General features: G+C 32.0%; 3 protein-coding genes across 3 annotated transcripts; 1 reads left to right on the top strand and 2 right to left on the bottom strand.

The window, feature by feature from the left end:
• Positions 1–4,865: 4,865 nt before the first annotated feature.
• LOC114168392 (uncharacterized) lies at positions 4,866–6,340 on the bottom strand. Its single transcript, XM_028053186.2, has 2 exons — positions 6,092–6,340; positions 4,866–5,656 (listed from the first exon to the last, which is right to left on the bottom strand). Exon 2 carries the CDS (start codon positions 5,561–5,563, stop codon positions 5,135–5,137), a length of 429 nt encoding a protein of 142 aa, XP_027908987.2. The 5' UTR covers positions 5,564–5,656; positions 6,092–6,340; the 3' UTR covers positions 4,866–5,134.
• A 7,305-nt stretch (positions 6,341–13,645) lies between these two features.
• LOC114169349 (putative E3 ubiquitin-protein ligase ARI7) lies at positions 13,646–21,328 on the top strand. Its single transcript, XM_028054476.2, has 15 exons — positions 13,646–14,015; positions 14,681–14,805; positions 14,968–15,076; positions 15,852–15,942; positions 16,182–16,354; positions 16,984–17,091; positions 17,181–17,269; positions 18,273–18,380; positions 18,709–18,799; positions 18,924–19,013; positions 19,452–19,499; positions 19,813–19,884; positions 20,211–20,310; positions 20,394–20,520; positions 20,604–21,328. The coding sequence occupies exons 1-15, from the start codon at positions 13,848–13,850 to the stop codon at positions 20,872–20,874; spliced, it is 1,770 nt and encodes a 589-aa protein (XP_027910277.1). The 5' UTR covers positions 13,646–13,847; the 3' UTR covers positions 20,875–21,328.
• Positions 21,329–22,898: 1,570 nt separating this feature from the next.
• CPK24 (calcium-dependent protein kinase 24) lies at positions 22,899–26,039 on the bottom strand. Its single transcript, XM_028054183.2, has 8 exons — positions 25,198–26,039; positions 24,887–25,010; positions 24,636–24,779; positions 24,364–24,516; positions 24,132–24,247; positions 23,868–24,035; positions 23,437–23,670; positions 22,899–23,353 (listed from the first exon to the last, which is right to left on the bottom strand). Exons 1-8 carry the CDS (start codon positions 25,753–25,755, stop codon positions 23,213–23,215), a joined length of 1,638 nt encoding a protein of 545 aa, XP_027909984.2. The 5' UTR covers positions 25,756–26,039; the 3' UTR covers positions 22,899–23,212.
• Between the last annotated feature and the right edge of the window lie 494 nt (positions 26,040–26,533).

Below are 26,533 nucleotides of genomic sequence, written 5' to 3' on the forward strand. Positions count from 1 at the left end.
TGATATGTCTTATTATACCAAATTTTGGTAAATATGTGTTCAGCTTCTGATAAGTTTTCAAACCTATGTGTATGAAATTTTAAGGAATATAAACTCTCATGCTCATCTTATTTAATGTACACGACTCTTTCCAACTATTGGGATATGTTGAGTAGTCGCCATCAAAATCATTGCTAGCTTTTCTTTCAAACCCTATTAAACTATTATTAATATATTTTAAGGAGTATCAATATACAACAAGTAACTTATTAATTTTATAAATAATTTTTTTATCTATTTATATATCCAACTCCAACCATTTAAGCTATGTTTCTATAACTATTTCTTTGTAGCAAACTAAGATGCATATATATGATACGTGTATCGGATACGATATGCATCTGATACGTCGATACATTTATTTTCAAAATAGGATACGATACATGGTAGATATATGGTAGATACATGATATATGAATATTAAAAATTTTACAATAATTCTTACAAACATAATAAATATATGATTGTTAATGTGTGAATCCAAATTTCCTAATTAGAGACTAATTATTTTGGTAGTCAAAACCTGGTAGCTAATGTTGGTGACCAATTTAAAAATCAATTCATAATTAAATCTATTTTAATTATCAATTTAGAGACTAATTATAATTTTTTGAAACTATTTTAGTTGTCAAATTGATCACTATATATTGACTAATTATTTGTTGTCACTAAAATTTGTCATTATTCAAAGATTTCCTTGTAGTGTACTACAATTTTATAAATTAGATACTTCATTGATAATTATCATTAAAGTATTTTAAAATATCGGACATGATACATGTCAAACCGGATATGTGATCCAAATTGAAACATCGGTACATCATAGGTAGCAAATAACATTATTATTATTATTATTATTATTACTATTATTATTATTATTATTATTATTATTATTATTATTATTATTATTATTATTATTATTATTATTATTATTATTATTATTATTATTCTGACTTGAATTTTGACCTAATATTTATCTTTGAAGCTCCATCATCTAACGGTCACGAACGTATGAGTCAAACATTCTGGATTCAATCAAAATGTTAGTTAAACAAAAATGATCATTATTTTCAAAACGATAATGTTATTTAGAATAAAACGAAAGGATATAAGAATATTCACTTTTGCTTGCATGAGTGAATTTATTAAAAGTAAATCTAGATTTTCAATCTTTACAGATGTGTCGGTGTTTCCATTTAGACTTTTATGTTTCATTTCATTGTCGTTGTTCTCTTTCTATAGAATTTTCTTTCTAATAAAAAGTAATAGTAATAATATACATATCAAGTTTTAGGTCATTTTTTTTTAGAATTTTAAAATCTTAAGATTGTTTATTGAAGATGATATTCTATACTCGTATATAGATTTGTGCATAACTCATATCATTAGTTCAGAATCTCTCGCTAAATCTGATTCTCTTTATATAAAAATAAAATACAATCTCCATCTTAATTAAATATGAAATTTTTTAATGATGAAATCTTTTTATCAAGAAAATTCAATACTTTATGGACAAATTTATGTAAGAGCACTTTCGACCCTAAGTCTTAATCCTAAATCTTAAAATAATATATTTATTATTAACTTTTTTTATTTATATGTTATTCATTTTAGTTATTTTTAATTGACGTGGGACCTTCAACTTTTTTAAATTTATAAATTAATCTTGCTTTCTGAAAACGTTATCTAATACTCGTTATGGAAAGTCATATTTATCTTCTATTACAATACAAATGTTCACGCTTTGCCTTCGCCAAAATCTCATCGTACACGTATCTCAATTTCATTAGCTTATAATTTGTAAGAAGTTATTGAAGAATAATCGGATTAATCAGACGTTTAACCTTAACCTGATTTATTCAATTTAATATCTTAAAATATACTGATTGGATTAGTATCTTATATATTATTTGAATTATGAGTTAATTTAAATAGATGATTTGAATTTGGCTTATATTTGAACTAAACTGTTTTGAGAAAAAAAAATTAAATAAATTAAATCTTGGATATTTAATATGCTGACCATCAGCCACATCATGCACTAGGTTATCCAGCCACGAGCTATATACGTGTGAAATAATCGTTAAAAATACATGCTTATCATATATTCATTTTTCAATACATAAAATTATTTGTCATTGTTAGTAATTGTTAATTTAAATTTATATATCACGTATTTTTTGTGGTCTGTTTCCGACGTACAAACACATTAGCAATATTTTTTATTTATATTAGTATTTAAGATGTTAGCCATGTATATTCATTTTTTTATATTCATAAATTTTACGGAAATTTTATTCCAGCGTAAAAGCTTGTTTTGAAAAATTTTCAGAATATATAATATAATCCAGAGGTCACTTTTACAAAATATAGAAAATTTGGGAGTACACAAAAAATTACGGAGGTGCAGGAAGAAAACATTCAACTTTGATATGGACAAACCCATTTTATTCAGCCCAATAATTAGTATTACGTGTCTCGAGTGTGATGTAGGCTAGTTGGGCTTTTATGGTTACTAAATGTACCCCCATATTATTAACATGTGACTTCTGATTTATCCGTTTTGGAAATCTTTCAAAATTTTCTAAAATTCTTAGAGCTTGAATTTTAGAACAAAATTTTCGGAACCACCTTTTCAAAATATACGAAATACTTCTCATAACAAACTTTCTTGAACATATAAAATACTTTTTTTGTTTAAAATGAGGTTTTTAGAACACGCTTGTACCAAACCCAACATTTTACAATATCTCTCTTTTCTTTTTTTCTTCTCAAAACGTGCAGTGAAAGAATCCGAGGTGCAATTTTAAGGTACAACAAACAAGGAAAGAAGAAGACACGGGAAGGACAATAATTGTAGTGGTGACAACAATAGCATTTTACAGCAAAAATAAAAAATGCATTTTTATTCTTTTTGTTGTTAATATATGATGTAAATAGTAATCACAATATGCACTAGTTGCTTTCTAGTGGTCACTATCCTAATTTTAGATGGGACTATTTAAAATAGTTGCTATATTTTTTAAAAAGATGTAAAACAAATGAGTTTAAAATAGAAAAAAGAAAAAAAAAACATATTAAGTATATTTTAATTAACTTCTTCTAATTTTTTTTTGGAGATATAGGTAAAAAATAAAAGTTTAATAATTTTTGTATGAATTGAAAGTCATGCACAAATTAATGTTAAGTTAAATGAATGCATTATCACTGATTTATCATTAATGTTATAGAGGCATGAGCACACACATGGTAATAGTAATCAAAGAGGATGTTGCTCCAAAAAATAACTTAAACAAAAAATAAATTTAATAGAAAAGAAAGTCATTAACAATAAATAAGAAAGATACAAATCTTTTCTTTTTTATCACAGACCCTTTACTGGTGCTGAAAACATTTTTACGGTTCAATTTTCTATTTACACTTTTTCTTTCTTTATTTCCTTTTCTATTCTACTCCAAGTCTGAACAAAACCTTTGTCTAGTTTGAAGTTTGAATTTAATTTGATGTAAAAAAACATTTAAAATAAATTAAGCTTCAATATAGATAAGAAAATCATGTTTATCTTTCATTTGTGTCCTTTACCTAGCTCAATTTTTGTATCATTGAATATGCTAAATTATAAGGAATCTTTTTAGCAAATATACTCTTCTTTTAAATGATAAATATCTTATTTTGATTTACCACGTAAGATTTTTAACAACTGACAACAGATAGCTTATTCCTATGACATATCTTATTTAAAAAATATTCATGAACACTAAAATAATTACATCAGCCCTTAATAATATACACTAAAAAAAGAGTAAAAATTATAAATTTATATGTTATATTACATGAAAAAAAGAAATATATAAGAAATGGATGAAATAAATATACATTATCATTACTATTGTTTTTACTGTGGCAGATTCAGATGCAGTCCAATAATATCTCAGAGTACTTTGGTTGGAAGAGTAATTATATATAGAGATGTCAAAATGAGTTTCAACCCGTGAGCCAACCCGGCTCATCACAGGTTCGAGCCGGGTTGGGTTGAGAAAAATTCAACTTTTTCAAAAGTGGGTTGAACTCAACCCGGCTCACTTAACCCACGGGTTAAACGGGTTCGAGCCGGGTTGAAGGTGGGTTGGCCCACTTAACCCACCAACATTTTTTTACAATTTTTTTTTATTTTTTTTAAATTTTCTTTTAATTTTTTTTAATTATTTACTACTCCAATTATATTTGTTCACAATTTCATATTTTTAAATGCTAGAATGTTGCTTAATTATATTTGAATTATTTGAATGTTTAATTAATTTGATTGTCAAGTTATATATATGTTGATACTTTAATCTTTAACTATAATCTTTATAGTAAATTACTCAAGTAACCGTCTTATAAACAATTTTTTTCTAAATTAGCATGAAAAAAATGTATAGTTTTTTTTATTTATATTTTGTTGAATAGCATGACAGAAAATTTGTAATATTAGTCATGCTTTCTTAGACTAATGAATACTTTCTTGGAAATAATTCTTCATATATTGGTGGTGAGCGTGATCAAAATATTGGTTCTTAATTTTACTATGATTGTCATCTCATGGGTTACTTAAAAATTTATTTAAATATTTGAATAATAAAAAAAATAAATAAATAATTTTTTTAGGTGGGTTGGTGAGCCAACCCACTTAACCCACCAACCCGTGGTGGGTTGAGCCGGGTTACAAAATTTCTGGCTCACCAGAAAGTGAGCCGGGTTGGGTTCACTCATTTTGAACCCGGCTCGTGGTGAGCCAACCCGTGTGAGTCGGGTTGGCTCACTTTGACATGTCTAATTATATATGAATTAATTTCTATAAAGAATTAATTTTATTTTCTATATTTTTTCCTGCAAATCTTTAAAGTGAATTTGATCCAAATACAGAATAACCTAAGAACTTGTAATTGGAATGATCTACAAGCAGAAACCTACAAGTATAGTAGTAAATTTCCCGATTCATTCTCAAAATATAATTAGGAAAAAAACACCAATGAATCTCTCAAACCAGAAAATGATAAAAAAATTGAAAGAAATGAATTGCTAGTTACGAAACATGAGAAGAAAGAAAGGTTTTTTCAAGCATAGTCTTGCTTACACAGCACACCAGCTTCTGCAGCTCGACGAGGTTTACTTTTTCGTCTGCTTCCATTGTTTCTAAATCCATTACACTTTGTTAAGCCATCAATGTTTGATCCAATTCTAACCCCATTTTTCTCTTCACCTGCTTCTGTTTTCTCTTCCGAATTTCGTTTTCTTTTTCTTCCTTGTTTTGTGCTGTTCAGATTCTTCGTCTCTTTGCTAGAGACTACTGCATTCTTCACGTTCTCACCACTATCATCAGCTTCCATTTCCTCAATTTCTTCTTCATCAAACTCATCCTTCAACACTTTTTGTGGCCTTCCTCTTCTTTTCTGCTTCGGAACCCTCTCTTCCTCCCCACTTATAACACTATCTTCTTCATTGCTCACACTTAACTTTTTACCCTTTCCTCTGCCTCTACCCATCTTCTTTAAATCCAACAAAACCAGATCATGCAAACCACTTTCTCTGCCAAATCAAAACAGAGTCGGTTTTTCTTCTGACTGTTTTTGTTACTCCTGAAAAATCACGAAACAGTTCAATTGTACTTGTTCTTCCAATTTCAGGTTTAGATTTTGATTTTTCAGTAAAATTAAGAAGATTAGGTCAATATTCAAAATAGTAGCAGACAGATTTCAGAGGACGAAAACGGAGATATCTAGAAAAACTAAATCAGGAAACACGAATTTGACTATTCAGCATAGTGAATCAACCAACAAAGTTGGAACGAGCTAGGCTTTTAGCAATCCAATCTAGACACAGTTTTGAAACAAATGCGGAACAAAACATGAAAACAACACTGATGAAGTTCTTAGTTAATCTGTGATAGTCACATATGAAATAAAGGGGAAAAAAACTTAGAAAACAAACAAAAACGAGTAGGATATTGTAATGAAAAACAAGAAATAATGAGCAGAAGAAGAATCCGAAAGGAAGCTCGAGCGATGTGGAACCTGGTAAAAGCCTGAGAAGAAAGAAAAGGTTGATGGTAGAGAAGTGCAGTTGCAGGATAGTGTAACAGTGCTGCTTCTGACAGTAAGAAAGAGGCCAAGGGAAAACAGAAACAGAGACAGAGAAAGATACTGTTTCTCTCTACTCACTGGATCTCTGTTCTCTCCACTCTCTCAATTCAACCCAACCCTATCATTTTCCTTATATACATAAAAAAAATGTAACTGATTAATTTATTTTATATAATTATAGTGATAATTATTTTAATGACAATTATTTGATGCAACGGGTATATAGTCTAGGTAAGATTTTTTTTTTTACCGAGTTAAATTTATTATATTTTAAAACAATATATTGATATAGTTTGAAGATCTAGTAAAAAAAACAACATGAAAATTTAGTAGAGAATCGAAAAGCGTGTGTGGGAAGTTTGAAATCCGTGGGCTGAGACAGGGTGGTTGTGTAAAACATAGTGGTGCTAGGTTGGATTCTGTTAAGCAGCATAAATGTCAACCACGTAGCGTGCATTGCATCTGTCTCCCAATAACCAGACCCAAACCTTGACTCTTCAAAATTTGGGTATTCTCTTTTTAACTCACTTCTCACCCATCTCCTATGGACCCAAAGAAGATTTTGGCTTGGAAGACGAAGATTGCATTAAGGTATATTCATTTTGTGGTGGATGATCTGTTAGTGGAAGTTCGTTAGGATAAGTTTTCCTTAATTTTTTTTTGAATAATAATTCTAATATCATGTTAGAAGTGAATTTTAAATCTAATTCAAACCTCACAAAGTTTGTAATATAAGAATTACATGTACATGTTGTGAATTGGTTTTATCGCTAATCGATGTAAAACTTTTCAACATTACTAAAATATTAAGCCTTAGTTAAATTATGTTACTTACTCCTAATAATTTTTATAATTTTTATACTTCAAACTTCATTAAAAATAAAATAAAAATGTTATTGTAAGCGAAATCTGTTTCTAAATCAAAATTCACGAACTTCTGAAAAAAAAAAGTACTTATTTTTGAATTTTTGTAATGTGAGGAAAATGAAACATAAAATAATAGTGAAGACTGTTTCTTTCACATGACTGATTTGTGGATGAAAGCTAATATGATTCAAGCTTGATAATGACAGTTACTCCGTTACAGCCTGGTAAAGCAAGACACGCTTACACAAAGAATAACAGAGAAACCTTTTTTTTTTCGTTTATTCCATCAATTTCTCAGAAGACACATGTTTCTGAGTAATTACTAATGTAAGTTAACGTCCCTTTGAATAAACATTTAAACGTTTGGTCTCCCGTAGAAATTAATTCTGAAGTTAAATCTTAACTTCGAGCTAAAATAATTTTACGTAATTGGGGATGGAAATAAACCGTCTTCACATGTATTGATTGAATTTTTCTTGATTCCAACAAAAACTTTTGTATTAATTGAATATAAATATAAATATAAATATGGATAATATTTGATTATTTTTAAGTTGGTAGGAAGACGATTATCTATATTTATATACTTCTCTCATTTTGTTTTCATATATGTTCTAATATCTATTGTCGTTCTATTACCCATCTTTATTTTAAATTACTAAATACATTTAATTTATTAGTAGTAACCTAAGAAATTTATATATATATTTTTTATGTTTCGAGTGTAGGGACCAAGCACCTACAATCAACACTTAAATCACCTTTTTTTTTTCTCTTGTCTGACGTCCTCCTTAACGAGCTTATACAGTTCTTTCTCTTGCCGCTCGGTCGTCTAGTCAAGCTCTTCTCGGATCCGCCCACAGTTAACATCCAGGTCCTGCATTTCCCTCCGTATCTCGGCTCTCCTCCCGTTCGGCTAGTCGGACAATCGGGGTACCTGTCTAAAAGACTCCGATCGGTAGGTAGCAGTAAATGTTGTAATAAAATGCGAGTTGAAGGTGCCTACCAACCTACCTTGAGCTTCTATTTATAGTTTTTGGTTTGGGCCTGTGATTAGGGTTTCTTAATCATGGCCCAATTGCGTTTTAAACTTGATTATTGATCCAGGTTTTGGCGTGGCCGCCCGACCGATGGATCGTGCGTCCTGTCGGTTGTCTTCATAAATGAGGGTCCACCTGACTGATAGTCCTTGGTCCACCACCTGATCGATGGTCCGGTGGTCCGGCGGTAGGCCATACTATACACTTTAATATTTAATTTCCTAACTTTTAAGAACCAAAACACGTAAATTTGTTATTTTACTATAATTATTTGACATTTATTTAATTATTATTTTATACTCTTCTTTATATTTATACAGCTATATTTTTTTTTAATATTTCACTTAAAATAATATATATATATATATATATATTATGTTAACCTTTAATACTTTATAATATCATTTAAAACAATAAATAAATTACATGCAAATATACTCTTTACGGATAAAAATAGGATGAAATATAAAAAATTTCATAACAATTAAATATAAAATACAAATTAAAAAATAAAGTTAGTAAACACATGAATAAGAAATTCAATCCAAATATCTAAGGTGGAGGTTAGGTTTCCCATTTCTGAACTCATGCATGCATCGCGTTCTGATAATTTTTTCTTAGTGATTTTCTTGCTTTTACAATAAAAATATTTGAAAATAAAACAATTTAATCTTTATTAAAAAAATTATTGCGTAACTATTTCCCATTACATACCAAAGGAGGTGTGTCCATTCTCTCAAGCAATTGAAACTATTTGGGTGAGAAATATAGAAAAGATATGTGACCAATAATAACCAAACCAAACACATGTTTGATTAAAAATTAATTCTATAAATGTTAACTTAAATGTCTACTCAGCTTTGCAGACAGTAACTTAATACCATGTAGAGTCTGTCCACTAGTCCAATAAACACACGTCAACAAGCTGTTTACACGCAAGATAACAGTAAATACATTATTATTATGAATTCAACTTTTGTATTTTTATATGACAAAAAGTGTATTTTGATGTCTCCTATGATAATGATAGATTTAAGGTCGAAATATTTTTCGAACTTCAATTTCAATAATTCACGTTAGAATCAATCATCAAATTAAAGTTTTGTTTGAGAATAAATAATTAGCGGAAAGTGGATGACTATTCCCGTTAAGTTTTTTTTACTTTTTTCAATAAGACTGAAGTTATGTTTATGTTTATAAACTTTGTTGTTTTAGTTTGATAGACAATTTGATACGAAAGTAAAGAAAGTCTGAAGTGACATGAAATTAATTTTCTGCATGATTTTATATTAAATAATGAAATTTTTGTTTGATACATTTTGTGTGAGTGAAAATATCAACATGTTATGAATGTAATTTTAAAGGTAAAATTACTAATGCAGTTTTGGGGTGAATGTGTGTTAGCAACATATCATTTAATTAATCGCACCACCTAAGTTTGATAACATGAAAGGAGTTTTGGTTGTTTATGTTATGTACATCATCAACGTCGTGATGGAAATAAAATTTCCACAACAGAAGTTGAAAGTGTAGTTTTGTGGGGTACCCCTGTGGACAAAGAGAATGAAAATTATATGATTTGGAATCTCATTTTTTTATCAGTATATGATTTGGAATCTCATGAATACTTTGCCTCTGAATATGTGAAATTTTACAAACACAAAAGTTCGTTTTGTTGTGTCACCAGACAATATTGTTTATGTTCCTTACATTAATTTGGATATTGAGTATGTTGACAATGGTATTGGATGGGAGACTTATGATGCATAACTTATAAAGGGGGTACATCTATGGCCTTGTATATAAAAGAGTCATCACAACTTCAAGGGAGATTGTGCAGAGATTGTAATAAAAATAAGAGAGAAAATATAAATGGTGTGGATCGTGAGGTAATGTATACACGTGGAGTTTATGGAGATGATGTTATGATAGTGCAAGAAGAAAGTATCGCTACAAAAATGGGAAGAGAGATGATAAACAAAATTCTATGGACAAAATATAAGGATGTTCTCACTCATGTTATTAGGGAAGTAAAGTCTTCAAAAAGCTCATTTGTTTAACAACATGCCTTATATACTCTTTACCTATTACTCCCTTTGTAAATAATGAACCATTTATTGCTAGACATCAAAATTTTGTTGCATCTCTGAGAGCAAGAAAAGAACCTACAAATTGTAAGGGAGTCGTAAAGGATTATGGTTGATATGCCACAATGGCCGATGAGATACGAACCTTGGAAGAGAATGGGACATAGGTTTGGCAAAAAATGTCACCTGAAAAGAAAGCTCTCATAAGTAAATGGGCATACAAAATAAAACATAACTCATATGACAACATATAATGTTTGAAAGCAATACTTATCATATTTGGACATCATTAGAGAGACAGCATAGACTATGATGAAATATTTGCCCTAGTGGCAAAAATGACAATTGTATGTACCTTATTGGCAATGACAACAACTAAAAAGTGGGAAGTTCATTAAATGGATGGATATAACGTGTTTTTTCATGGTGATTTGGTTGAAAAGGTGTACATGAAAGTTTCTCCAGGTTTTAAAAAATTGAACCAAATTTGGTTTGCAAGTTGAAAAGGTCATTATATGGCTTAAAACAAGCTCATCATTGTTTGTTTGCTAAGTTCGATACGACATTGAAGCACAATGGTTTTGCTCGATCTCATTTAGATTACTCATTATTTATATTGCAAAGGGAAAATATACATCTATATGTGCTAGCCTATGTGGATTATTTAATTATTGTAGGAAATAATATTCCAGCCTTGACAAATTTTAAAGCTTACTTATGTTTATGTTTTCAAATGAAGGACTTGGGAGTCTTAAAATATTTTTTGGGGTCAGAGGTAGCCCGTAACCCAAAGGGATTTTATCTTTGTCAAAGAAAATGAGCATTGGAAATCATTAAAGGCTTAAGTTAGGCATGTGCCAAGTATGTGATTTTTCCAACGGAACAACACCAAGCTAGCGTTGTCTTTTGGTACAACTTTTGAAGATCTATAACCCTATTGAAGATTGATTGGACAATTAATCTATTTGTTTGTTATTATATATGATATTGCTCGTGTTGTCCACATTTTATCTCAATTTCTGTCGAAATCTCGTAAAGAGTATTGAGAGGCAACTTTAAGGGTTATTAGATATTTGAAGAAATATCTAGGACAAGGTATTTTACTATGGTTTGACAGTAAACTATAAATACAAGGATGGTGTGATTCTGATTGGGTAGATTTTCCACTTAACAAATGTTCTTTGACTGGTTGGGTGGTATTTCTTGGTTCTTCTTCAGTAGCTTGGAAAACTAAGAAACAATCAACTGTTTCTATGGTGACAATTACACATGAGTTAAAATGGCTCAAATAGTTACTTGTGATTGTATTGTGATAGTCAATCAACATTACATATTGCTCAAAATCCAGTTTTTTCATGAAAGGGCAAAACTTATTGAAATTGATTATCATTTTGTCCATAATGAAATAACATATGACACCATTTGTCTCTTATATGTTTCTACCAAGGTACAACTAGGAGACATTTTTACAAAGGCACTAGAAAAACACAATTTAAATATCTTTTGTACAAGTTAGACATTCAAGATCTTCCTGTTAAAAACTTGAAGGGATATTGAAATATTATGATTAATTAAGTAACTGAGAACTCAAGAAAGACTATGTCCAAAATAAATTTAATTAATGACGCATTTACGTATAATTATACTACAATTATGTGAGTAAATATAGAAATTTCACAAAAATGATAATATTAAGTATTTTAAGAAACATGTTGAAATGAATCTAAATAAAAAATTAAATAAAGAATTGGAAAAAATTGTGACTTCCCTCTTCCTTCATATCCACCTTTTCAAGAAGAACATTTTAAAAAACTCCCATTCAAATCTAATATATTTAATTACTATAATTGTGTCCAAGTTGGTTTTGTCAGAAAAACTAACCTATATATATATATATATATATATATATATATATTACACTCAAAATAATAATTTTTTAGGTTAGTCAAAAATAATTATATTAAATACTTAAATTTCCTTTTTCTCTTATTATAATTGGCATAAACGTGTTTATGATTTTTTAAATATATATAATATTATATTAATAAAAGTGAAATATTATAATATTATTAAATTAATATAAAAAGTGAATTTATATTTATTAAAAATAAAATAAAAAAATATAAAAAAGATAAGAAAATAATTAATGTAGAGAAATAAAAAGAAATCAATAATTTTATGAAAAATATGTAAAAATAATCATTTATTTTTGAAAATTTTAAAAATAATTATACTATAAGTTAAAATTATAAAATATGGACGTTAAAGTGAAAAAAATAATATATATATATATATATATATATTATGATTGATTATTGAATCGATACAGATCAAATTTAAAAAATATTATTAATTATTCAAGCTTCTACAACGTTTCCATTTTCAGTAAAGAACATATGCAGTTGGTTTAACTGAATACCTAAGTCGGTTACAATTAGTTGAGCGAACTATTTAATTAATATTTTACCTAAGTTATATACCTTATAATAAAATATAGTTTGACAAAGAAAATTTGACAAATAGTTAAACAATAACAATATAACAAAATTCATTAAAAATGTATAATACGTGTAGCAATAATATTTTCAATATTTATATTATATTTTATTCTTTTAACTACATCCATAAATAACTACTTTTTCCTATCATTTTACCTTTCTATTTATTTATAACTAATTTTCCAATTCTTCACCACTTAACCTGTTTATTTTTTCATCTTCTTCGACTATTTTAAGAATAAAAAGAAACATAAAACGCCTCTTTGAAAAATATTCTCTTATATTTATTTTCATTTTTTTATTTCTATTTCAACTAATTAAAAAAAAGAAGCTAAAAACACACACTAATAATAACAAAAACAAAACTAGAAAAAGAAAAAAAAACAAGACAACCAATCAAGAGGCTCACAAAATGACACATGGTGTTGCAGGTACTTATATATTATAATTTAAATTACAAAAGATATTTTTCTTATAATATAAAATAAAACTTTTTTTCCCACAGACAAGACTAAAACTAACCCAGTATAAATAAGACAAAGATGAATACATTTTCAAAATGTAAGAAACATATTAACATGTTATAAAACATTAACCACTAATTTTAATTTGCATCCATATTTTATTTTGAAACTTATTAACGGGAGTTTTAATTTTTTTATATTAACCATGTAAATCACATTAATGGTTGAATTTTTTATTTATTTTATTTTGAAACTTATGAATGAGTCGTGTTTTATTTATACAACTATTATTTTTCTATTCTGTTTGATTAATTAATTAAGTGAAGATGTTTCAAGGTAAGTGAGTTAGTTAGCATAATAACCTTATTAGCAATTGGATTTAGGTTGGTTGAGCCCTATAGTTGTTTACTCTGTCTTTATTCTGTGGGTGACTTAACTGTCTCTTTTCATTATTCTTCCCCTCTTTTTTGGTCTTAATAATTAATTTCCCTTCTATATCTCTCCCTCTTCCTACTTTTCTACTCTCTCACTATTTATAACCATATTTTTTCCCTTTCTCCTTTTCTCCCTTTCGCTTCCCCAAAAAACCAGACAAATATCGAAGCAAGGGGAACACGCGCATTCTTCTCTTTCCTTCTTCCACTTCCCAATTCTCTTGCCCTAGATTTTTCCCCTTTTCTCTGCATACCGATTATTGCCTCCTCGATTCCCCTTTCCCTTAGGTTTCCTCGATGGAGTCGGAGGATGACATGCACGACGCCAACGACATCGATTCCCTCGACGACGATTTCTACAGCGGCGAAACCGAGGATGCGCCCTTGGATTACTACAGCGATTACGACGATGAGGCCGATGATTACTTCGAAGACGCTGACAGGATTGAGTCTCGTCGCCCTGAGGTCCCTCCCTCTTCTATCTCTTCTGTTTTTGTTCAATGCCAGAATGTTGTCTATCTGGATCACTTTCATTTTTTGGTTTTTTTATATGGTTATAGTTTTTAGTTGCGAGGAATACACGGACGTAGATAAATTACTAGCCAATAAATATTGTTTTGGACTATAAAATGTCAAGTTTCTGAATTTGTGATTTTGGAAATTGAAATGTCGGTTTTCAATGATTTGTGTTTTGTGAGCTGATGTAGTATTTTTGTGATTTTGGAGAAGAAATTGATCGATGTTCTTCCTAGTTTCATGACTAATTAGGGAAATTGGGAGTGCTAGTTGTAGTTTTTGGGCTAGGTCAGTGTATTACGTGTTCCGTAATGGCGTGACAGAAATGTATGCCCAACTCTTCTTCACTGATGATTTTCTTCTTGTATATTGAGAGAAGAGGAGGTTGGTTTCAACGGTCAGATGATTTTGTTATTTCTAAGGTTATTTCCGGTCATATTCATGAAAAAGAATGCATTTTTTTTAAGTTTGTCCTTTCTTGGTTTGGCATGGATCGAGGCTGAGTTCTACAATCTCCAGTTCAAAAAGCTGTGTTATTACCTCTCTCTCTCTCTCTCTCTTTTCAATGATATATCAGTTTCCCACTAATTTTCAGATTTCGGTTTTCATTTCAGCAAAATTTCACCATTTTGAAGGAATCTGACATCAAACAAAGACAGGAAGAAGATGTCACTAGAGTAGCAACTGTTCTTTCCATATCAAGAATTTTTGCAAGCATACTACTTCGTTACTACAATTGGTAATTCAGTTTGTGTTAGTCCTCATTGGGGTACCTTCTTATTTTCTCTGTATTAACTGATCATACCCTCGATTGTTCGCAACGTTCATTTCTGCACTGCGTTTGTATATGTTAGATTTTCACTGCATTGTATATTAATATACTTAAGAGTTGGTGTTGCAGGAGTGTCAGTAGAGTGCATGATGCATGGTTTGCTGATGAAGAACAAGTCAGAAAAACAGTTGGTTTGTTGGAGAAGCCAATTGTCCAGCTTGATAATAATACTAAAGAGGTGAGATATGGATGGATGAGTTTTAAACCATGAAGCACAAATAGGTCCTTTTTGAAGTCTCAGTGTTAGACATGTTTGCAACACAAATAGTGCCCACATGTTTAAGACACTTTTCATTAGGTGGCCAGTTAGCTTTTGTTTTGTTTAGGCACCTAAGCGAACACTTTTGTCACTAATTTCACTAAGAAATTGTTACATTTTTTTAACTTTTAGAAAAGTCAGCTTAAGATACAACAGAAAATATTAAAAAATAATGTCTCTCAGTTTTTATTTTGGGTTAAGCTCATTATTTAAAAAAATTGTAAAACTTAGTTAGTTGATGTTTGAGAAAGTAAGTATACCTCTTTTATAAGAGATTTCATATTGTTTATGGATTTTTATAAAGAGACCAAGTGCTTACATTGTAAAATGATGTCTCTTGATATTTTATTTGATGGCCGTTGTTATAGGAAAATGGTAATTATACAAGAATATACAAATATTATTTATCAATTTAGACCATTTTTTTGTTCATCCTGGTTATATTTCATTTCATTTGAGTATTGTTCTGTCTTCTCATGATGTGTGTGTATGATGCCCTTGTCTTATATTTTGGGAATTTGTTCTGTTGGGTTGGGATGTCTGTGTTGAGTCTAGTGGCCATGGCAGAGTCTGAGGCTATGAGCCTTATAGGTTTTAGAATTGGTCAATTAATTGTTGGATTTGATTTCATTTTCTCCTTTTTCTTCGGCTCTATTTGTATTTAATTCTTTTTCTTCATTTTTTCTGTGGCCAGCTTACTTGCGGTATCTGTTTTGAAAATTATCCTCGGGCTAGAATTGAAATGGCTTCCTGTGGTCATCCCTACTGTATCTCATGCTGGGAAGGTGCTTCTTGTGTGATATTACTCTGACCTTTTTGTGATCTCAGATATAATGTAGCATCTAGTGACAAAACGCATTTTGGCTTTGGTTGCAATTTTCCTTTTTTTTTTTTATTTGTGTGAATGGGTGGGGGTAGTGGCAGGCAGCTTAGAAGATTTTCTGTATATATTGTTTAATGTCCTTTTGTTACCTTTTTTCTTTTTCTATCATATCACGATCTTCTGTGCTTTTTGAAATGCTAGGCTATATCAGCACATCCATTAGTGATGGTCCCGGATGTTTGATGCTGAGATGTCCTGATCCCACTTGTGGTGCTGCTGTTGGTCAAGATATGATTAGTCTTTTAAAATCTGATGAAGATAAGCAGAAATATGCACGTTATCTTCTTAGATCATACATTGAAGACAATAAGAAGGTGTGTCCTAGATATGGAATTATGAAGTTGATAGTGATAGTGAAGGGGATATTCGCTTTTTCTTTTGTACCACCGTTCCATTCAACTATGTTTTCCATGTTTTATTTTCATAACATGTTCACAATTGTGTCCATGTTGAATAAAGTGTTTGACGTATTTATGTTATTCTAGCTAAACACAAGAGCCTGATTATCTCAGCATTTATTTTTTTATGAAAAATCAGTTCAGAAGTTTTGGGTTGTTTGTTTAAATCTTTTTAGAAAAAAAAAAAGCAGAATCTGAAAGAAAACTTAAATTTCTGTTTGTTTTGAGAAGCTGTTTAGTGTTGCTTCTGAAAAATGCTGTAGTTTCAAGTTTATAACTGCCTGTTCATGAAAAGTACGCTTTCTAGTTGTAACGGAATAGAAGAAAACTTCTGTTTTTTTGTAAAATCTCTTTTTTATATATTCCTGAAAGCACTTCCCAAAGGCTTAACAAGCGGACTTTAAATGTATAAATTATTTAATTAATGGTCCACTATTTATCTACTGTGATAATATTCAACTCTACTTTTCTTAATCATTATTAATATATATCTTCCAATGTATGACTGTCGTAATAATTTTATTGGTTTTCTATGTTCTGTCCAGTCCAAGTGGTGTCCTGCTCCAGGTTGTGAATATGCTGTCACTTTTGATGCTGGTAGTGGTGGGAATTACGATGTCTCTTGCCTCTGTTCATATAGTTTTTGTTGGAATGTAAGTTGTGTATAGATTTTTCAGATTTTCATAGTTTTTAATTTTATATTTTTTTCATTTAGCCAACTGACGTGTAATTGGATCTACAGTGCACTGAGGAGGCTCATCGTCCGGTAGACTGTGGGACTGTGGCAAAGTGGATTTTGAAGAACAGTGCAGAGTCTGAAAACATGAATTGGTAGAGATTTCTGAGAGTTTAGCTAAAAAAATTTTAGTAGTTGAAATAATGTGATGCTCTCTAGAACTATAGATATCTAATTAAAAAAATATGGGCACTTTTAATGTAGAGTATTTTGAGGGGTGAAAATTGTCGCAAATTTTATACTTGAATCAGGTTATATGATGGCTAAGGGATGTGATTCCTTCAATTGAAGGAGAGAAAGAAATAAAATGCAAAATAGTGTTTTGCTTAATATATGGGTTTTCCTTGCAAATTCTCCAGAACAATTCATAATGTGTTGACTATTAGGAATTGGGATCATATATGGGTAATGATAAACTGGGATCGTATATGGGTAATGACTAACGAACTGCAGAGACTCTCCTAATATCCACCTGTTCCATGAGGTTAATGGTTAACCGTGTGTGTAACTGTGAATATGGTTAAATCTGGCTCACAATAGTTGATGATATGATTGTGTTCAATTACCAATTTGTTGTGACAATAATGGTTAAATATGTTTCACAAATGGATAGTAGTTTTTTGAGGTTAGAAATGTGTAATGGTTGTTGACTTTGCCTCACAAGTTGTAAAGAATATTATTGTATACAGCTCTCAATTTGTGCTTGTGACACTAATGGTTAAATATGTCTCATATGTAGTTAATAATGTGTCGAGGTTATTGAAATGCCTAACTTTACCTCACAAGTGCTTGAAAGTAGACGAGTTTGTATGTGATTATAAACATGTACTTGTGATACTAATGGTTAAATAATCTTCTTCACAAGTGGTTAGTTGTGTATGAGGTTATTGGAATGTGTAATGGTTAAAGTGGTTAACTGTATGGGTAGACACTAGGTGGATAGTTTCCAACGGGATGAGAATATTTTTTCATCTCCTTCATGATCCTTGAATTTCTTCTATGTGCTATATTTATCTAACTAGTTAAGGATAAACTGGTGCTTTTTTGGGTATTTGAGACTTCATAGATTAAGCTTGCTGTTGATATGATGAATTTCAGGATACTTGCTAATTCAAAGCCATGTCCCAAGTGCAAGCGACCAATTGAGAAAAATCAAGGGTGCATGCACATGACTTGCACACCGCCCTGTAAATATGAGTTTTGCTGGTATGCATTCTCTTCCCTTTCCCCCCTTTATAATTAGCAAATTACATGCTTCATTCTTTTTCCCCTTCTTAGCATTCGACAATAAACGAGGGTATTTTGGATAGTTGGGACTTGAGAGATCCTATGCTTTCAGTTGATTGAATAAATTTAGGACACTTGCCAATTTAAAGCATTTTTTTTATGATCATTTTTGTTGAAGGTAAGATAAGGAAAAGAGTGGTGGCGTTTATTTTCTTCCCGGGGAAGAGATATAAATTTAAATAGTGAGGGGGACCTTGTTTTCAAATGGTTTGAGCATATATGAATTTAAAATATTTTATGTACACAGGCTGTGCCTTGGTGTATGGTCAGACCACGGTGAAAGAACTGGGGGTTTCTATGCTTGCAATCGCTATGAAACAGCTAAACAAGAAGGAGTGGTAAGGAACATAATAGTACTCTACTTCTCCCAATTCAGGTTTCAGCCTATAATTAGCTCACTGTTCCCTCCACATCTATTGGGATGATGGTATTTGCTTATGAGTTAAATTTTGTTGTGTGTAGTATGATGATACTGAAAGAAGAAGGGAAATGGCAAAGAATTCATTGGAGAGATACACACATTATTATGAGCGGTGGGCCAGCAATCAATCTGTATGCACCACTTACTGTTCAGTAGTTGCGTTTTAGGGATTTTACTTCAGCAATTTCTGAATTTGTTCTTCCATAATTTATATTTTGCTTGTATTTCTGCAATCTTGAGAGCTAAATTATTAGTCCAATGTTATTTCAGTATGTTATGCTTTCTTTGTCATAATCTTTATATTATGTCCATGTTCGATTGGTGGATATTTAGATTACAAAAGAAACCTATTGATGTTATTTACCTAATTACTTAAGAAGGCTAGCTGGAAAATTTAAGTGGTTTATACTTTATATCTACGGACATTGATTTGTTCTCCATTATCTACTTTAAGCTGTATTCTGTAGTATTATTACTTTATCTGGGTATACGCATTGAAACCACAGAATATTTCTTTCGTGATTACAAGTATTAGTATAACAGTGCAATATGCTTTTTCTTGTGTACAGTCAAGGCAAAAAGCTCTTGCGGATCTGCAGCAGATGCAAACTGTTCATGTAAGTTATATATATCTGTCATCTTCTGGCATATTGTTCGTAAAAAAATTCTTAGAATGCATGTAATTTTTGGTACTTCACATTAGGTACGTTAGAATGTAATTTTTGGCAACTGAAAAAACATTGTTTGCACTTCTAATATACATGTTTTTATGAATATGCACTTTCTAACACAGTACTGTAAGCAGCTCACTTTTCCATGTCATAAGCCAAAATCTATCTAATATTTTTCTGTTATTGCAAAATCTTTTGTTCATAAGCCAAAAAGATTATATATTTGCTCACTAGTCTTCTCTCTATTTTTGGCTTGCAGATTGAGAAGCTTAGTGACATACAGTGTCAGCCTGAGTCACAGCTTAAGTTTATTACTGAGGCCTGGCTACAAGTAATTTATTGTCTTTTTAATGTTTTGTTCAGTTTGATTTGTAGTATTATTTAAAGCTTTAACTTGGTTTAGATTGTAAGATTAGACCAGTTCATCTGCCCGTGTCAGATAGTTTCAAATGCTTTAGCTAGTCATTGAACATTTCAACAATTTCCTGAAACTGGTGATTTTATGAGAACTTTTAGTGCTAGTAATCTTTTTACATTTTTCTTTGCTATTATTAGAACTGTAGGGAAATTCATTGTCAGCTGCCCCATTATTTCATAAAATTCATTTTGGGGGTGAAATAGATGGCTTCCTTCCTAGTAACTGTTTCATGTTTTCAGATAATCGAGTGTAGAAGAGTACTGAAGTGGACATACGCATATGGGTTCTACTTACCCGAGCATGAGCATGCGAAAAAACAGTTCTTTGAGTACTTACAAGGTATAATTTTTCACCTTGAATTTAATTATAAATGTTTGTTCTGATTCCTCCGTAAAAAATACTCAACTATAATTTATTTTCAGGTGAAGCAGAATCTGGGCTGGAGAGACTTCATCAATGTGCAGAAAAGGAACTTCAGCCATTCCTATGTGCTGATGAGCCATCTAGAGAGTTCAATGACTTTCGTACTAAACTAGCTGGATTGACTAGGTATATATTACATGTTTTGTTAAGCATTTGCCTTGAATTCAGGTTTTTATTTATTCATAATTCTGGTACATATGTTTTGACAGTGTAACTAGAAACTACTTTGAGAATTTAGTAAGGGCGTTAGAGAATGGTTTATCTGATGTGGATAGTAATGGAGCTTCCTTCAGCAGAGCAACGAGCTCAAAAAATGCTGCTGGGAGCAGTAAGAGTAGATCTGGAAGAGTAAAGGGAACTTTTCGAACCAGCATGTCCAGCAGAATGAATGATGATAGTCATTGGTGTTGCGAGCATTGTACCTATGCAAATGTGAAATCTGCCACCACATGCCAGATGTGCTATCAACAGCGTCGATGAAAACTCCGTTCAACATTTCAAACATTTGTGTCCTGCCCAATACCTTTTCACCAGAAGCTTTAATGGAGTTATTCCTCAGTTTGTCTTGACATATGCAGTCTCCGTTTTATGAGGCTCTTTAACTATGTGAACAGGATGAAATGAGTAAGGCAGAAGAAAAGTTACCCTCCTATTCAATACAGCCCCAATTTGATGTAAATAATGTTCTATCTTATTTACTTAACGAGGTTTTCTACTACAGCCATTTGTAACTGAACATCATAACACATGCTGGAGATGAACAACACAAATATGCTTGTTTGTGGCCACCCTTTCAGGTCGTCTCTTGGCAGCTTCCAAGATACCTAGGGTTACTCATGTGTAATAAGCTGAGTTTGATAACATTCTAAGAAATGATCAGGGACTACAATAAATGTTATACAGTATCACTTTAAATTTATGCCACCTTTGCCAACTCTTGTGGCCGTCGTGTTTGATGTATGATGTCGATGTGGTACTACTGCTGCTTGTATTCCCTTTTATGTAGGACGAGTATAAATTGGTTAATCAAAACTGAATCGGTTTTTACTTCCAAGTTAAACGGTTAAATGTGTGGACATTCTCTAATCTACTTTCAATTAAAAATTGGGTTAAACAACATCATAGAAAACTAATAGGTGCAGTTAAAAACATCAAACCAACCATCTTGAAAACGGGGCTAAACAATATCATTGAGAAAGATGCATATCAACCACCCTGTACAAAATTACACTAATAAACCCTACATATAGAAGTGCAATTATTTGCATCCTGGTCCAACCGATGGTCACCTCGGACAGTGGTTCCTATTTGTTGGGGGAATGGGGCCATTGTGAACAGCAAAACTAACAAAAAGACAGGGCCAAAGGCTAACGTGAAGAACACTAATTTGACGTGGACTCTTAACGTGCATTTTTATGACTAATATTCCATCTGTCTAGGAGCTGATTCCTTGTCTTAATTTGTGAAACCTCCTCCTGACAGAGCACGGGGAAGAACCCTTCTGTATCAGAAATTAATACGGAGACCACTGATAACTCAACCAAACATCTATAGATATCCAATGCAACCACCGGTGCCAAAATCTCCTGGAATTGTTATCATCTTTAGACCCATGTGACCAAATACTCCATGAAATTACAAATAAATGTGTTCATTTTGTATATTTTTCTCCTGTACTTAAAATTATATGATCAGTTATATTATTATTATTATTATTATTATTATTATTATTGTTCACCGCTGAAGCTAGCTTCCCACAGTGGAACCAACATTCCCTATTCACCTAAACTATTGTAATTATTTTCATACATTTTTTCTCTAAAAATAAAATGATACTTTAAGAAGACTGAAGAATGGAAAACTTTTTCAATGATTGCAACCATCTCCAACTGGCTGGCTAGTTCATAATTAAAAAATCAAGAATTTTAAAATTGATTTTGGTGAAAACTTTAAAGTGGCAACTTATTTGTGAAAGATACAAAATTTAAGAGAAGTTACTGTAGACTCTTCTTTCATACTATTGTCATACCAAAGATGAAAACACAAAACTAAAGGTTTATTTAGGAAACAATTCAATTGAATCTAATCCACATTTTTTCAGTCCAATCATGTTCTTCCTTTGGTGTATTGGAAAGTTTAAAACTACATTTGGTGATTCCGAATGTCAGTTGTCTACGCCACTATAATGTGTTTGGATTCCCAGCTATATTAGTATAGTAAAATAATCTATTAACTACACTATCTTACATAACATGCAGTTCACCACACTGAACCGGGCTTCTCTACAACTCTGCACAAAGCATTACAAACATCAATTCATCACAAGGAAGCCAAATTCGGTGTGGTGAAATACATCTCATATAGTTGGCGTGGTCAATAAACTATTTGATGCACAAATATTTACTGTTCTTCTGATATCATATCTAAAACTTTCATTGTTTTTACACGCAATTGGAAAGTCTTCATGTATCTAACAAATGGAGGAAAAAACTCAACACCAGCTCTAACCAAAATGTCACTATTTCTGCATTTCATTTCTTATAATGTCCCATTTCCAAGACAAATTCCAATATCAGTTGATGATTTTCTGATTTCCACAACAATTAACCAATGAAAAAAAAATGAAGTTAACAGAGATTACAACATGACAAGAGCTCATTTCTCTCTCCATGCCGGCTTCCATTGAGCAACCAAACTGTTCACAGCTCAAAATATCACAGAAGGTCGCTTAATATTTGATGTGATCCGAGTTTTAGGCCTGTTTCAGGAGGCATTAACTGAGAACTTTGGCCTACCCCTCATGAAATATAGCTGCTTTTTACGCTTTGGTAGGTGTGTCTTTAAACATCTTGAAGCTTAATGCATTCAGCAATGCTCTTGAATACTGCCGAGAGGCCATTTTCCAATCTCCTCCTGTCTTCATCATTGCCTTAAACTCTGCAAAACTGATTCTACCATCCTTCACCAAACAAAGCAAAAAGTTAGATGCAAAACCAAGGTTTAAGAAGGTATTATAATGTTTTACTTCATACCAGTTCTTACCTTATCCAAGTCAACATCATTTATAATGTCTTTGATCACTTGGTCGTTCATCACTTCCGACTCATCATCTGATAAGGCATCCTTCAACTCCTCGAACTCAACATATCCGGTCTGGTTCTTGTCAAAGTAACGGAATGCTTGAGTGAGATGCTCATCACCTTCGATCTTTTTGAGGTGAACACTCATTGTGATGAACTCCTCATAGTTAAGGGTGCCGTTTCCATCAGCATCCGCCTGTTGTCATGAGCAATATAGAAAAGGTTAAGAGAACTTTTTGTTTAGGTTATTATGAACTTTCAAAGAGTTATTGTGTTTTCTTATCTATGTATACGATCAGAGTTCTTCTCCCACACATTTCCATGCATGCATGCCTTTTGATTTAGATATTGAAAATAACAGAAGTGTTTATGCTGTTCTGATATATCACTTACAGCTTCCAGTAACATTTGAACTTCAGGATCAGGAATGGCGTGTCCAATCATTGAAAGGCCATCTTTGAGTTCTTCAAATGACAAGCTTCCATTTTTGTCCTTATCCATCATATCAAACATTTTCTTAAACGCTTCAATTTGTTCATCTGACAAGTTATCCGCTACCACCTGAGGACAACACCATTTAGGTATGCAATGCTTCTTTAAATTTAAGGTAGCAAATATTACTGACCTATACTTAAAGAGGTATACTCTAAAACTTACTCTAAGAACCTTTCTTTTGAATCTGTTCATCAAGGAGAATTGCTTGATCCTCATTCTCACTTGGTCTCCAAGAGAAATAGTTCGACCATGCTCCCTGTTTTGTATCCAGGGATGATCTTTTCAAGGAACAACATAACTATCAGTACAGTTTTTCCATGTGATCAAATCAAACACAATGCATTGCTTTTACTGAAAACAGAATTATTTTTTGCCTGAAATCTGTAGCACATACCAAGAACTTCTTGAACTGTTATCCTTGTGAATGGACTTGGATCAAGCATGCGCTTAACTAGATGTTTTGCTTCATCGGAAACTTTAGGCCAAGGATCTCTTGTGAAATCTACTTTACCCTTAATGATAGCTTGTGCAATCCCTTCCTCGGTTTCTGCAATAATAATCCCATCATCAGAAGGAACTCCATGAAACAATTAAACTTTCTGAAAGGGGACTTTGACTTTATATTTTCTTGCTTAGTTCACATGCATGAATCAAAACGGGACCTACCTGCCCAAAAGGGTGGAACTCCACAAAGTAAAATATAAAGAATTACACCAGTGCTCCAGACATCAATTTCTTGTCCATAGTTTCGTCTTAAAACCTCTGGAGCCATGTAATAAGGGCTTCCAACAATTTCACTGAATCGTTCACCTGTCACCAAATGGCAAAGTTTGGTTATTTATTTTGTTTAATATTAACAGTGAAAAAGGGCCATGCAATAATGATATATAGTAGTAGTAGTACTCAGTAAACTTCACCTGGCACATAGAAGGTAGAAAGGCCAAAATCAATAGATTTCAATGCTGCAGCCTCGCTTGTATCTGCAAATAAGAAATTTTCAGGTTTCAAGTCCCTGTGTATTACTCCGTGCTCATGACACACCTGCAAAATGTACCCAAAAAATGTTTATACTAATGAAGATAAACGGGAAAAAAAGAAATAAGATCGCAAGTTCTTGTTATAGCCTCCAAGAAAGAAAGAAAAAACAAAAAAACAGTTCCATTTCCATGTCCATCGGAATGCAAAAAACCCAGATTCAGAAAAAAAGACAAGATAGAAAAGAACGAACCTTGCAGACTTCAAGTATGGTTTTGGTAACATTAGCAGCAGCACGCTCGGTGTAATGGCCCTTAGCAACAATCCTATCAAAGAGTTCGCCACCTTCACAGAGTTCCATGACGAGGTAAACGGCGTCTCTGTCCTCATAAGCCTCCTTGAAGGCCACAATGTTGGGGTGCCGAGGCAAGTGCCTCATGATCTGAACCTCTCTTCTCACATCTTCCACGTCAATCTCCGTTCTCAGCTTCGTCTTCGCTATCTTCTTGCACGCAAACGCTTCGCCACTCACCAAATCCACCACGCGGTGAGTCACGCCGAACTCGCCGCGACCCAGCTCCTTCCCGAACTGATATTTATCGAATATGTTCCCCGGACTCGGGTTCGCCACCACATTCAGCGGACGCGCCGTCACGCTGGACCTAGGCGCCACCACGCTGGACCTCCGCGTGGTCTGTTCGGTCCCGTTGTTCCCGTGGCCGTGTCCGTGCGCTCGCGGCGACGTGGGCTTGCTCGGGTGCTTGGCCCTCTTGCGTGTCCTCACGCCTTGCGTTGAAATGCAGCTTCCCATGGATGATAGGTTTCAATAACTCGAACAACGTTGCTTTGAAAGAATGAAAAACAAAGAAAAAAAAAACGTTGTTGCGGAAAATGTTCGGTTTTGGATTATACAATAGGAATGAATGATAGAAAAGAAAAACAGCAATATGGTATGTGTTTTACGTAATAATGTATGATAATCCAAAGGGGTTGTTGATGATTTTGAGTTACTTTGTGTTACCCAATCTCCATGGGAAGACAAGAGGAACGTAGGAGATTGGGAATTGTAAATTGCAAATGGTGAGAAATGGAGATTAGGAATGAGAAGAGATGCTATATTTGGATTTGGGTTGATTTATGAGTTGGAAATTTGGGAACACTTAGTTGGACCCGCCATTTTCTTAGGGCTGTTATTTCTTTTTCGCGTTTTTGGTCAAGGAAGGAAATGCATGCAAAATTACTACGTACAACGGAATATTCTCTTCCAGGTTGTTGTTCTATGCACGTCATTTTCATCACTAGTTGTCCTTCTTATTTTCGTTTACCAAAAATAAGTAAGATATGTGGGAAACTAATCAAGAATTTTTTATTATTAATGAGATGGAAAATGGATTCAATAATTAGACTTAGAGAATTAATTTTTATTGACTATTTTTCTACTACATCTAATAATTTTACGTTATTTAAAAATAAATGTTAAAGATAATTTAAATAAATTTTTTCCATTTAAATGTCTGCAATAATTTTTAAGGACAAAATTATAAAAGAGTTTTAGATTTTGATGGAAGCAATATCTTAAATGTAAAGAC

This window comes from Vigna unguiculata, chromosome 11, assembly GCF_037176805.1.
Source record: "Vigna unguiculata cultivar grain cowpea cultivar isolate G323 ecotype 2 chromosome 11, ASM3717680v1, whole genome shotgun sequence".
Classification (NCBI taxonomy): Eukaryota; Viridiplantae; Streptophyta; class Magnoliopsida; order Fabales; family Fabaceae; genus Vigna; species Vigna unguiculata.